The sequence below is a fragment of the Saccopteryx bilineata genome, chromosome 1 (assembly GCF_036850765.1).
Source record: "Saccopteryx bilineata isolate mSacBil1 chromosome 1, mSacBil1_pri_phased_curated, whole genome shotgun sequence".
NCBI lineage: Eukaryota > Metazoa > Chordata > Mammalia > Chiroptera > Emballonuridae > Saccopteryx > Saccopteryx bilineata.
The window spans coordinates 359,005,461-359,019,958 of NC_089490.1; the positions used below are offsets into that span (position 1 = coordinate 359,005,461).

General features: G+C 52.7%; 1 protein-coding gene across 3 annotated transcripts in view; it reads left to right on the plus strand.

Annotated features, from left to right (window-relative positions):
* The window catches only part of MICAL2 (microtubule associated monooxygenase, calponin and LIM domain containing 2), a 221,651-nt gene that overhangs the window by 155,304 nt on the left and 51,849 nt on the right, over nucleotides 1-14,498 (plus strand). For 2 of the 3 annotated variants that reach the window (XM_066250974.1, XM_066250975.1), the window contains 4 exons: nucleotides 311-494; nucleotides 2,009-2,190; nucleotides 8,280-8,354; nucleotides 13,212-13,366. In XM_066250974.1, coding sequence (XP_066107071.1) covers nucleotides 311-494; nucleotides 2,009-2,190; nucleotides 8,280-8,354; nucleotides 13,212-13,366 — 596 coding nt within the window. Of the gene's footprint in view, nucleotides 1-310; nucleotides 495-2,008; nucleotides 2,191-2,254; nucleotides 2,258-8,279; nucleotides 8,355-13,211; nucleotides 13,367-14,498 lie in introns of all 3 variants that reach the window. The other variant, XM_066250979.1, reaches the window with a different exon arrangement.

Here is a 14,498-nt window from a genome sequence, read left to right on the forward strand (position 1 = left end):
GGCAAAATAGCAAGAGTATGAGTGGACAAGCCTAATAGCAAGGCCACTGAAATCCACCAGTCACATTGCATCCCCTAATTTCCACTGGTCGAAGCAAATCTGCTGGTCAAGCCTCGTGTCAATTGGGCAGGGAGACACAGTCCACCTACTCGAGTGTGATGGTCTTCCGGGTCACAGGACAAGGCACAGCTCTGATGCAGGGAGGGGCTGAAGAACCAGGGGCACACTCCAGCCCCTGCCAGCGGCTGCCCAGGAGGGTGCCCTGCAGGGCTGCTCCTGCCCACCCTCTCTCTAGACCCTCTTCTCTCAGCAGATGAGCCGACCTCTCCCAAGAAGTCCAAGAGTGTCCCCGAGCCAGAGCCTGGTGGTGTGGAAGGCGCAGCCACCTCCCCCCTGCCCTCAGAGTGGACCTCTGTGAGGATCAGCCCCGGGGAGGCCGTGGCTGGGCAGGACGTGCTGGCTGTGTGTGTCCTGGTCACCAGCGATGACAGCAGGTATACTCAGGTCGCTGCAGGATGGGGCAAGAATGGATTGGGAAGGGGGACAGTATTCAGAAGCTGGTCTTCTCTGCTTATTTGCAGTATGACCTCTCTCTGCTCCACTTTTTCATCTGTAAAATGGGGACAGTCACAGCACCTGACTCATAGGGAGTTGTAAAATCGAAGAATGAATTTTAAACTGTGTAGAACAACTCAAACTACCTAAAGTAACAAAGGCAAGTACACTGGTTCATCTCGGGGGAAGTGCACGGCGGCACTCAGTTCAGGCCAGGTTGGAGCCAGAGACCCAAACTGCTGCTCTCCCCTGGGGCTCCCTGCACACGGGATTCCAGCCGTCCACAGGGGGGCTGTCTCCCAGTGCAGCACTCCTGGATACTAAGGGCCTCAGCCGCATCCAGAAGCTCGTGTCCATGTCAGGATTTCAAGCTAGGCCTCCGCTGGGTACCACCTATGTCCCATGCACACTGGGGCTAACTGGCAAACAGGACCAGGATGCTGCGACAGTGGGTTTGGGCAGTCTGATGGATAGACAGACCACCAAAGCCCCAGATGGAAGAGGGATAGTGACCTAATAAGAAGAAGCACACTGCATGGATAGAGAGAAAGAGAGAAAGTAAATATATGTATTTATTAAAATGTCACTGCACTGCCCAGTAGGCTTTGCACTTTCCCTGGGACTGTGCTTGCGCTTGTGCTGTGCTGGCTGCTGTATTTGCCCTGCCAGTCATTCAAGACCCAGGGTGAATACTCCCCTCCCGCACTGGCAGTCTTTCCCGTCCTACCAACCATTCCCCAGGGAGGCAAGCAGTAGGGAAGTGTCTGAAGGTTCAGGACAGGGTTCCTCATGATGAGCTCAGTTTAGCCCAGTGAGCTTCCGAGTGCTGCTCAGGGCTGGCTGAGGGGAGAGGAGCGGCCTTCGTGCCAACACCTCACTGCACATTGCTGGGCTGCTTCCTCCTGCCCGAGCCACACCTGTATGTCTTTGCTGAGGCTGCCACAAAGTACCACAGACCGGGTGGCTTAAACAGCAGAAATGTATTCCTTCCATTCTGCAGGCTAGAAGTCTGAGATCAGTGTTGGAAGGGCTAGTTCCTTCTGAAGGTGGGAGGGAAGGATCTGTCCCGGGCTCCTGTTCTCAGTTTATATGTAGACGGTTGTCTTCATGTTCTCGTGACATTTTCCACCTGTCTGTGTCCCGATTTCTGCTTCTTGTAAGGACACCAGTCATATTGAATTAAGGCCCACCCTAATGACCTCATTTTTAAAGACCCTACCTCTGATGCAGTCACAGTCTGCGGTACTAGGGGTTAGGACTTCATATGAATTTGGGGGATACAGTCCAGCCCAGAACAGAGCACGAGGCTGTGCTGAGGACAGAGATAATTAAGCCGCCCCCGCTGCCCTGGAACCCCAGGATCTGCTGGAGGCAGCGGTGAGCAGGGCACTGTTGGTTTGGGGGTGAATGAATGGCGGCTCCTGGGTCACCCGCTCTCTCTTCCCTCTTCCAGCTCGGAAGCAGAGTTGGAGTGCGACAGCAGCGAGGCCTCCAGCGCAGAGCCCTGTGAGGAGAGGCTCCGGAGGCCGGGGCCCCCGCCCCTGCTGAAGCCCCTCTCCTGCCGCAGCCCCCTGAGGGAGGCCCTGACCAGGGCAGCCTCTGCACAGCATCTGGAGGAGCCCAGAGCTCTGCATGGTGAGCAGGGCGCCTGCCTGCTCGACGGCCCTGGGACATGGGGGCGGAGTGGAGGGCCCCCCAGCCGGTGTTTGCTCAGGGAGGACCAGGTTTATAGGAGATACAACCGCAGGCTCAGAGGCAGAGGGCTGGGGTGTACGTGGGGGTGACCCAGGCCTACTCCTCCTCCTCGGGAAGCTTTGGAGTCTCCAATAGGAAGGTGGCAGGGGGCCTGGCTGTCTTTGTGTGTCACAGGCAGGCGGAGATAATTATGGTGGCCCTCAGGCATTCCATAGCCCACCAGGGCAGGGAGGGGGGCTCAGCTGCTATTGGGCCACAGGCAGCCCCAGACTTGGGGTCATCATAGAGCCATTAACAGTGCTTGAGGCTTGTGGAGTACAGTACAACTACTTGCATAATAAATGCACATTCTCTGAATGGGCATTTCCTGGAATGGCCAGGGGTTTACTCCGTACATGGCCCATTTTATCTCCGGTGACCCTGTGAGGTAAGTACTATGAAGCCCAGTTTACAGGTGAGCTAATGGACTGATTGCTTTCCTGAGATCTCCCAGCCTGTAAACCATGTGGCCCAATGCTGATGCTTCTACACCCTCAGAAGTCGTTGTCCATCCGTAGGAGCCCAGTGTTTTATTAAAGGTGGCCTTGAATGAGTGTTTTGACTCAGCGGCAACGGGGAGTCCTCTGGGTGGGAAGAACAGGCTGATAGAAACTTGCCACCAGCAGGCCCAATGGCTTTGGCTGCTATGGAGGGAGGGAGCTCAAATTGTCCTGCACTGCCCTCTGGTGGCTGAGAGCAGAATTTCCACCTGAGCCTAGAAATGTTTGCAAGCCGGGTGGTTTCACAGGAATGGCCATGAATGTGGGAGACCAGGGAGACCAGGGCTGAGGCCAGAATCCTGGGAACTGAATTTTTTTTTAAGAACACATTGGCTTAGTGCCATATGTGGTGCAGTGAACTCACTGAGAGCTGAGTTGTGCCCAGCTGGGTGCAGGCTGCCTGATCTGGGTGCTGCTCAGCCCGGTCGGCCCCTCTGTCCCCCTGGGCTCCAGCCTCCTCAATAAATACAAAGCCTGCCTGCCATTCACTCTCTCCCTCCATTTCTTCTCTCTCCTCAGTTGCCAGGGAGTCTAGGTAACTTACACAAAAGACATCAAACAAAATTGTATGTCTAGAACATATGGAAGATAAAGCCTCAATCAAGACCGAGGTTAACAAAACTAGTTTACGAGGTATGGAGCCCAAAGAGGAAGATCCTCATCCTAAACAGTTGCTCTAGTGGAATCATCAATTTGATTCTGAATTTTATGGCAGCCAGAGTTAAAAAGGAAATAGACGATTTTTGTTTTTCTTTTTTTTTTCTTTTTTTAAGTGCAAGAAGGGGAGATTGTGAGGCAGACCCACATGCACCCCAACTGGGATCTGACAGGGCAACCCCCATCTGGGGCCAATGCTTGAATACTGAGCTATTTTTGGTGCCTGAGGCTGACACACTCGAACCAACCAAGCTATCCTCAGTGCCTGGAGCCATGCTCAAATAAATCAAGCCACTGGCTGCGGGAGAGGAAGAAGGAGAGAAGGGGAGGGAAAGGAGGGAGAAGCAGATGGTCGCTTTTCCTGCGTGCCTTGACCAGGAATCAAACCTGAGATGTCCACAGTCTGGGATCACACTCTATCCACTGAGCAACTGCCCAGGGCTAGAAATGGACAATTTTTATTCTCATTCTTCCTATATTGGCCTGCAGCAGCAAAGTCTCAGCACATACCACTGTTTCTGATGCTTCACTCTTTAGAAAGGTTCCAGGTTATGTCAAATAAACGATACCGAGAAAGATATTAGCTCATGTCTCTAACGATGGTTCTGTGGACTAGGCAGCCATGGTTTCCCTGAGGCTGCTTCCTTCAGCATCCCTTGCCGGCAGGTGAGGGCAGAACAACAAAACCTGACTCAACAAAAGCAGTTCTCCTGAGGGAGTGGGGTTGGGTTGAGAACAAAGCAGTGTGGCCAGAGCATTTTGTTTCTGACAGTCCTGTTTAATTCCAGGATAAAATATAGAGCAGATAGCAAAGTGGATAGACCTCATGACTTTCAAGCAATCTTCTGTTGATTTTGCTTCCATCCATCATGGTTTTGGTCGTTGCTAGGCAAACCACAGTATAAGGTTGAAGCCTCTGGCATGCTCTAAGTGCTATGTTTGTATTGCTGGTTGTGGTGAGTCTATCACTTTACTAGATAATGTGGAGTTGACGTCATGTTGTGGATGTTAGGGAGCTTTATTCATCACAATTTTCACCTCAATATATGGTGTGGAGATGAGCCAAGACAATGCTGGACAAGACCAGGATATGATTTAAAAAGAATCCTCCGTGCTCATAGCAGCATTATTCACAATCGCCAAAAGGGAGAAATGACCCAACCGTCAATCAGCAGGTGAATGGATAAACAAATTGTGCTATATCCACACAATGAAATGTTGTTCAACCTGAAAAAGAAAGGAAATTCTAATACATGCTACAACATGCATGAATCTCGAAGGCATTATGCTAAGTGAAATGAGCCAGACACAAAAAGACAAGTATTGAATGATTTCCACTTCTGTGAAGTGCCAGGAATAGTCAAATTCATAGAGACAGAAAGTAGAACGGTGCTTACCAGGGGCCGGGAAAGAGGGGGCACGGGGGCCATTATTTAGTGGGTACTGACTTTTCAGTTTGGATGAGGAAACTGTTCTGGAGATGGACGGTGAGGGCGATTGCACAGTACACGTGTCCTAATGCCGCTAAACTCTGCATTTAAAATTGACTAATGTGGTAAATTATATGTCGTAAACCAGGGGTCCCCAAATTACGGCCCGTGGGCCGCATGCGGCCCCCTGAGGCCATTTATCCGGCCCCCGCCGCACTTCTGGAAGGGGCACCTCTTTCATTGGTGGTCAGTGAGAGGAGCATAGTTCCCACTGAAATATTGGTCAGTTTGTTGATTTAAATTTACTTGTTCTTTATTTTAAATATTGTATTTGTTCCTGTTTTGTTTTTTTACTTTAAAATAAGATATGTGCAGTGTGCATAGGGATTTGTTCATAGTTTCATAGTTTTTTTTTATAGTCCGGCCCTCCAACGGTCTGAGGGACAGTGAACTGGTCCCCTGTGTAAAAAGTTTGGGGACCCCTGTCATAAACATTTTACCGCAATTTGGGACTGCCTCAGCTGATCAAGGAACCTATCACCTCCTCCGAGTCCTTTATCACAGAGCACACCCAAGATGATGGTTTGGAACAGAACTCAAGCCCATGTTATTGAGGCCACAGGAAACTCTTAGAAACACTCCCCTGAAACACCTAGTTTAGTGGTTCTTAAAAATCTTGTTTAGAAGGCACATATCTACCCTCCCACCTTCGGAGACTGAGATTCAGTGGCCCCAGAGTGGGGCCGAGTCAGCGCCCCAGATGCTCCCACACGAGAGGGCCGAGTCCTACACCCTGAGAATCCCCGGAGAGGCGCTTCCTAATTGTGTCTCCGCCTTTTGGCTCTGATCAAGTGTAGAGGAGGAGCTTCCTAGAGGCCTGCTGGATGAACTGGTTGTAAAAATGCAGGCTTAAGCAACTGAATGAGTTGATCTAGCGCACGGGGTTCTTGGACATAAACCCATTAGAGTTAGGAGGACAATCTGCACCCAAATTACTCTAGTTTAGAAAATTCAATGTTTATCCATTTTTTTTCCTGACAATCATTTGATAACAGGATGGTCCAATGGCCTGTGGAGGGCACTACTAGTCTGTAATATTAAAATAGTATCGTTGGAACCAGATGGCACAATCCTTACCCTCTAAGATCTCCAAAGCACTCCCTTGAGATAAATATGAATGAATGAATAAAAATTAAATATAAGGTAAAAAAAAAAAAAGGGGGGGGGGGAACAACCCTGCCTTCCTCTGCTCAAAATTACCAGGTCAGATCGTTACCCACCCTCTTGTTGCTGTTGTGAAAATGTATGCGTGTGTGCCCTGTCGACACCAGGATGGAGACCTCGCTGGCAAAGTTGAGCTGTTTCTCATAAGTTCCAGTCTACAAAGTTAAAAGCTAAGGCAGGGGTCCCCAAACTTTTTACACAGGGGGCCAGTTCACTGTCCCTCAGACCGTTGGAGGACCGCCACATACAGTGCTCCTCTCACTGACCACCAATGAAAGAGGTGCCCCTTCTGGAAGTGCGGGGGGGGGGGGCGGATAAATGGCCTCGCGGCCTGCAGGCCGTAGTTTGGGGACACCTGAGCTAAGGAGAAGCAGCAGAGCTTTAAGCACTCTGCTGTGTTTCTCGAGCCGTTTCTCCATGAGCTGATTAAGAGGCGAGCTCTGGTCGGCAGGGTGTAGCTGCGCTTCAGGCCTGCTTGCTCCTTGTGCAAACACCCTGCGTTTTTGTCTGTTACATATATGAGACACATGATGGGAGACTTCAGCTTTGACGAACTGCTCTCCTAAAAATAAATATAAGTGGATCAAAATTGTGAGCTGGCTGTTCATCCTGTATCGGGGAGATGGGGAGACTGCACCCTGTGCCTGTCCACACAGGCTCCCCTACACCCACAGCTGTGACTATGGAAACAGGCCTGTGGGCTGGGAACCCGCCAGCCAGAGCAGGATCAGAGCATCTCCCTAGGGAGTAAGGGGGGGGGGGTGCCGAAGAGCTAAGGAGCTGAAGGATCTTGTCCCAAGGAAAGGACCCTCAAGCCGTGGTCAGCACCTGTGTTGACACCCAGCTCTGAGCATAGCAGGTAATAGAGTGGAATCCAGAACTTTCCACAGAGAGGGAGAGGGCTCTGCCAGCTAAGCCTTGGATTCGGAGAGGCCCGCATCAAGCCTTCCCTACATGCATTCTTTCACCCCCACATCACTCCCATGGCTGGCTTTCTTTCATTCCTCCTGGTCCACCTATGTGAGCATCAGGCATACATCACCCCCATTCTTTCTCTCAAGGCTGTGATGGAACCACTACAGGGACCTGGAGCCTGAGGCCTAAGCTGAGGCCCCAGTGTGGGAGTTTTCTTCTGCATCAATGTTCATCCTGCTCAGCTGGGCAGAGGGTCTTCAGTGCACAGTCCACAGCCTCTTGCGAATGTTTCCATTGGAACCGAGGCCAAGAGGATGTTCCTGGCCATGGATTGTCCAGAGGTTTAGTTAAAACTGGTTCCCAGGCCCTGACCGGTTGGCTCAATGGTAGAGCATCGGCCTGGCGTGCAGGAGTCCCAGGTTCGATTCCCGGCCGGGGCACACAGGAGAAGCGCCCATCTGCTTCTCCACCCCTCCCCCTCTCCTTCCTCTCTGTCTCTCTCTTCCCCTCCCGCAGCCAAGGCTCCATTGGAGCAAAGATGGCCCGGGCGCTGAGGATGGCTCTGTGGCCTCTGCCTCAGGCGCTAGAATGGCTCTGGTTGCAACAGAGCGACGCCCCAGATGGGCAGAGCATCACCCCCTGGTGGGCGTGCCGGGTGGATCCCGATTGGGCGCATGCTGGAGTCTGTCTGACTGCCTCCCTGTTTCCAACTTCAGAAAAATAAAAAAATAAAAATAAATAAAATAAACTGGTTCCCAGAGGATTTCCAGGGCTCTGAGTGGAATGGGGAGAGAGAATAGAGCTTCTAGGTTTCGATGAGAGCAGCTCCGTTTTTGTCTGTTACATATATGGGACACATGATGGGAGACTTCAGCTTTGAAGAACTGCTTTCCTAAAAATAAATAAGTGTGAGTATATGGACATATATGTCTATACACACACACACATATATGCTTATTAATAATGGACAATTTAGAATGATGGCTCATAATTGGATGCATTTTCTGAAAGGTGGAAGTCCCTGTCTCATAGCAGGGTCTCAAGAACTAGAGCATTTGATGAGTGAATGAGTGAAAAATTGGAGGCGTGTGTTATAGGGACAGGAAGATGTAGTCTGAGGAAAGGGAGGGCTCAGTCAATTATGATGATTAGTCAATTAACTTTTGGTAAATGGACTTCAGGAGAAAACTCCCTATTTTTTCTATCCATTTAACAGACTCTTCCTTCTCCCCACCTTCCCTGCCCCCCTTTTTTTCCATGACAGCTGTGCAACGATCCGGCAGCTTCCAGTCCCCAATGCCCAGCAAACTCCAGAGCTGGAGAAGAAGATCCTATCCGAGTGAGTCCTGAGCTCTCTGGGGTGGAGGGTGGGGGTGGGGGTGGGCAAGAGTTCTCTGATTAACCCTCAGGGGCAGCTGTTCTCTTTCCTTACATGTCCTCCCTTACCTGGCTCCCTGGATGTGAGGGGCGAGGAAAGAAATACCAGGTTGACCCTATTTCCACTGCTGACTTGAGGAAGCACTGCTCAAGGGATTTGAGAATTTCCCTACCCCCTAGCTCCTCCCTCCAAAATCACAGTCCTGGAACTCAGTTACACTTGGAAAGGACCTTATTGAAGCAGCTCCAAGCTTTCTGAAACACCAGTGAGGAAGCTGATGCCTAGGTCACTGTGTGTTTTGATTCAGTACTCTGAAATCAGGCTGGGGGCATCAGCTTAACTTCGTGCAGTCATGGGTAAAACAATGAAGGAAGCCACACACGCGCGCGTGCACACACACACACACGCACATGCATGTGTGTACTTACAAGCAGTATGCACAAATGCACAATACACACTGCCCTGTTCCTTTTTCTGGGCAGACTGTGGTCCCTGCAGGCTGGGAACCAGCAGGTTGGGTGAGGACCAGCGTCTGCCATGGATGCCAAGGCAGCAGGCCCCCACTAGGGGCGCTGTGACCACACATACGCAGGGCAGAGCCTTGGTAAGTGCACAGTTTACCAAGGCTGCCCTCATTCCTGGTGCAGCTATTACAGAGCAGGGATTCCCTCTCTGAGCCTGAGAGAAGGGCAGGGACTCTTCTGATTCCAAGTCCATCTGTGCCTTCCATCTCTTCTGCCCCTACACACCTTCTCTGGGCCTTGCTCTAGAAGAGATGAGCCCAGAAAAGCCCTGGGTTGGACAGGGTTTCTAAAAAAATTGATGTTGTTGTAGTTGGAACAGAGAGTTGACTCCTTCCTTCTGAGTCAGCGCTGACTTCTGGCCAGTGAGTCATTCTCCCGGCACCCCCCAGACCTGCAGCCTCTCTCACTCGGGTCAGCCTGGGACACGGTGCCTCTGGAGCGGGACCAGAGCTGCACACCTGGGCAGGGCACTTCACCTGGGACAACCTGAAATAACTCTTGAATCATCTTACAGCACAGGCAGTGAGGATGAGGGGAAGGAGCAAGGGAATGTTTACTGAAGTCGTGGAGCAGGCCTTTTCCACAAGTCATCTCATTTACTGCCCTGCCGTTACCCCTCCCCCATCAGGGGACGTCTCCTATGGGTGGGTTCCACTGGGTGCAGATGCCATCCCAGTGCCTCCAGTCAGCTGTACCAAGTGCCACCAGTGTGAGGGGACTATCCTTGCCCGCAATAAATTCCCAGTCTGGCCTGAGAGCCAGGAGTCTGGTGGGAGACCCTCACAGCAGGCTCAGACTGCTGAGGGAGGCACCGGACAGAGGGGGGCACCGTCCATCCTCAGCACCTGGTGACCAGCAGCATGGTTTCTGGGATGGGCCCGAAGACCTCAGCCATGTCTTTAGTTATCAGAGGAGTGTCAGGTACTGGTAAAAGCTGCTTTGAGGGCAGGCACTGAATTTGAACCATTCTATGGGCCTAGTGCCTAGCATGGGCCTAGCCCAAAGGAGGAACCAAGTGTTTCCTTGCTGAGTGAATGAATGAATGAATGAACAGACCAGGAACAAGCAGGCTGGGCTGAGAGCAGGAAGAAATGGACACATGGGTTCGGGCCTGTTCAGGATGCCGCCCCTAGAGAACGCTCCAGGACTTTGGGAGGATTTGAGCTACTGACTGAGCTCCAAATTCTGGGAATGTCCCCTGCAGTCCCATTTTTTTGACAACCACTAGAGCCATTATTTTGGTCATTTTTATTTTGCCTAAGAGGAAACCCCACTGGGCAAGGCTGGTCCCATAGTAGAGAGCAGAACACGGGCGCCATCTCCCCTGTCCATTCTCTGCCCCAAAAAGGTTGGTTCTGTGTGATTGCCCTTGGCACCCTCTCCCGCTGACCATGTTCACCAGAGTGACCTCTAGGGTCAAGGGGAAAGGTCACCCTAACCACAGGGCCCAGAGGAGAGACACTTGATCCAGGTGGGAGGTGGGGCTGTAACCCAGGCTCAACAACACCCTTTGCCTAAAGGGACCTGAAGGACTAGCGCCAGCCAGGACCGAGGCCTCTGCACAGGGCAGGGCATCCCTGTCTGGGCCATGCCAGTTTGAATTAAAAGAAAGGGCCAGCGGAGACAGATCTGAGTTGATGAATAAGGAGTTACTGGGCCCACAAGTTAGGGAAATCCTGGCTAGGGTGGGTATTCAGCCCTCTGGAACGGGTCAGCGGTGCAGCAGTGTTTTTATTGGACACCACTGTGTGCATGGGAAGAGAAAAGGGGATGGAATTCATATTTAGCCAAGCATGCAGCATTTTTTGGGTCCTGCACTGAGCACCTCTTTTTATCTCATTTTCTTCCTTTAATGTCCCCTGAAGCAAAAGTGGACATCTTGTTTTCTGGTTGAGAAAAGGGGAGGAGGGGGAGGTTAAGAAACTTGCTCAGCCTGACCAGGCGGTGGTACAGTGGGTAGAGCATCGGACTAGGTTCAAAACCCTGAGGTCCCCAGCTTGAGTATGGGCTCATTCAACTTGAGTGTGGGGTCACTGGCTTAGGTGTGGGATCATAGACACGACCCCCCGTGGTTGCTGGCTTGAGCCCAAAGGGGGCTGGCTTGAGTCTAAGGTCACTGGCTTGAGTCTAAGGTCACTGGCTTGAGCAAGGGGTCACTCACTCTGCTGTAGCCCCCTGGTCAAGGCACATATGAGAAAGCAATCAATGAACAACTAAGGAGCTGCAACAAAGAATTGATGCTTCTCATCCCTCTTCCTTCCTGCCTGTCTGTCCCTATCTGTCTCTCTCTGTGTCTCTGTCAAAAAACTAAAAAAGAAACTTGCTCAGTGTCAGCAGTTGGTGTAAGGGAAGAGGGGTTCCAGGCTCCCTTTTCCGTTTTCTGAGGAAACCCAAAGACATCAGCCACTTTAGGCAGGTGAGAGTCCCTGTCACCTCTCAGCTCTGCCCTGGCCTCCCCTCCTCTCCTGGGCAGCATCCACTGCCCAAGCAGTGGCCTGAATGGCCCCATCTCCCCAAGCCCTCCCGAACCCTCCGGGAGACGGGACAGTGCGTGAGGCACTGCAGCGAGAGGCCCCACCGGCTGGGATGAGGAAGGGTTAGAGAAAGGAGAGAGGGCGCAGCTCCCAGGTCATGACCTTGTGAACCCGAGGCTTTCCTGTCAGACATGGTTGCCACGGTGTCCCTGGCTCTGTGTCAGAAGGTTCCCGGAGAGCTCCTCGGGAGAACAAAAGGGCAGTTTGTTGAGCCGAGGGGACTTTGAGAAAAGCTCGGGAGTTTGAGTCAGGAGGTGGCAGGGAGAGGAGAATGAGGGGGCGAGGAAGAGGAGGAGAAGGAATTTGGCAGGAATTTGGCAAGCTGAGCACAGGAAACAAGGCAACTGACTCACAACTTTTGCCTTTTTAGGTTCGACCATCTAACTGGGCTGAGAAGGGGGTTTGGGTGGCAGGCCAACTCCTGGCAGCCGGGGGCTCCTCCCCAGCAGCTCCTTCCTGCCCCCTCAGATCTGTGCCCCTGAGTTATTTTCTCTGGAGCAGCCCGGGGGGCTTCCCTGTGGGAGCTTGCTGGCCGCATGTGTGTGGTAGCCATCTTTTCAGAGCCCGGGACCACGATCCCTGCTCCGACAGGCTTGCATTTGTCCATGAGGAAAGCAGGACAGAATTCTGAAAATCCCCCTAGGTGGTCCTCCATCAGAGTGGGTCTTAAAGGAGTGTTTCTAGGGTCAGGGTTGGGCTTGGCCTGGCCCGGATGAATCCCAGAGGGGGAGCCCAAAGCTTTGGGGAAACTAAGGCCAGGGGGTTGTGCTGACTTAGGAAGCAAGCTAAAATCTGGAGGCTGGACACCTCAGAGGAACATTGGATGGGTCAGCAGGGAGTCCGACAGGAGTCGGTGGTTAGAGACAGAGGTCATGGGCAGCCGTTAGGGCTCGGAGGGTTCAGGGGAGAGCGGGCTCGGCTGCAGCTCAGACACGGAGTGGGCGGATCTGAAACAGACATGGCATTTTCTGAGTCCCTTTGAGGGCAGATGACTGATATGGCTCAAGATGGAAGCAAAATGCTTGCAATTTTAGATTTAAGGTTACTGGGGGGGTGTATGTGTGTGCATGTGTGTGCATGTGTGTGCCCTCACAAGAGACTGGGAGAGAGAGGGCAGGATTGAGCTCATAGGCCAGAACTGTCAGAAGTCTGCTCGCTAGACTAGTTGATTTCAGCTCCCATGGTTCAGAACTAGGCTGTTCCTCTCGGCCTCGTCCACACCCCTCTCTCCTGTTGCTCTGAGCACCTCTTCCACATCTCGTTTGTTCCTTGACCAACAGGAGCTTGGCACAAACCTCACTCCTAAATGGCTAAGGATATGCTTCAGATAATGTGATACTCATGATAACCTCTCTCTCTTGTGTTCCCTTAAAATCTCAAAGTAACCATCTCATCTGCGAGCCCCTTGGCACACAGGTGAGGGAGAAGGGATGTTTCCTTTGCAGGAACTGCCCCTCCTGTCTGTGCCTGCAGCTGATGGTCCAGCATCTGTGGGAAGAGGCCCTGGGTAGTTGATTGACTAAGTGATTTCATGCAGCCCCAGCCCTCCAGCCACATGGCCTTAGGGGAACTTAAGGGGTAGATGTTCATTTCTAAGAAACACCTGGGGGGGCTTCCTGTTTCATTTCTCGAATCCATCTCTGGCACCGTCCTCCCTCTCACTTACAGAGTTGGTGCTTTACTTAAAACCTCCTCTTCTCACGGTGAAATAGGTAGTGGAGAGTATGTCTGTGTGATGGAGAGTATGTTTCCCTTGGTAGGTTTGCTGCCAGTGAACAACAAAAGGACCGTGTCGCCTCCACAGGAAGCGTCTCCTTCTGCTTCTCCTTCCTCGTGGTCTTCTGCTTCGTCTTCCCTGCCGTCTTCTTCAGGCAGCACGCCAGGCAGTGCGCCGGACGGCCCCTCCCCAGCCCAGGTGACTGCCCCTTGGTGCCCCGCACGGGTGTTAGGAAAGCCAGCTGCCTCTGCTCCTCCCGCGTCGTCACTGAAATCCAGTATCTTAGCCCTGTATGGTCAGCCCGTGTGCCAAGCCAGGGCCTCGGAGACGCTCTGTCGAGAGTCTACCCAGTGCCTCACTCAAGAGTCCCTTTCAGAGAAGTTCCTCCCGCTCCTCCTCCACCACCCCGCAGGCACTGCACTCACTCACTCACTCAGCACACTCTGCAGTCTGGGCCGGCTGAGGGATGCAGTAGCGCTGGGGCCCGTGCTGTGCCCTGCAGGCCCGCCCCGGGGCTGTGAAGGAGCTGGCAGCTGCAGGAGGGCAGGCGCAGGCCCAAGGGCGCCCTTGGGAGGAGCTGAGAACCTTGGAAGCAGCATTTCCCTTGAATAGAAAACAGCATCTCTGAGAAGCACAGGGTTGGACTCTATCCTGCAGCATGAGTTTATCGGGCCTCTGTGACCTGCCAGGCCCTGCTCTTAGCTCTGGGAAGGACTGCACCAGGCAGAAGAGCATGTGCCCTTACGAAGCTCCTGCCCCGTGACCTACCCCCCAGTCACGGCTCTTGGCAGGGCACGACCACTCCTAGAGTCCACCCATGGTCTTCCTTGGCCAATGGCCAAGTTCCTGCATGTAGAAACGGCTACCTGCTCAGCGGTGCCAGGTGTGAGTCAGGTTTAGGAAAGTCATTAGAAGGCCCTGACAGCCATCCTGCCACCACTGCTCCAGCCCAGAGGGGTTAGCTCTCTCCTTACTCCAGCAGGCTCCACGGAGAAGCCTTGGTTTCCTGGTAATTGGAAGGACAAAGCTGTGGGTGGAACGTGCCTGTTAATAGGGCCAAGGCTGGCAGGCCATGGGGGATCTGTCTTCCCCTCTGTGCCTGGCACCCAAAGGGGCCAGGCCAGCCCTACCTCACTAGCCCAGGAGCTTGTTCAATGCCTTTGCCTTACCTTCTGGCCTCCTACCCACCTAATCCGAGACCCAGAAAAGCCTTTGCTAAACTGATGCAGGGGCCCCAGGCAGATAGATCCCAGCAGGCCCCAAAGCAGCCATCTGAATGAAGAGCTGCCTCTGAAATCATCGCGGGCAGACTCCTTCCAACTTTGAGTAT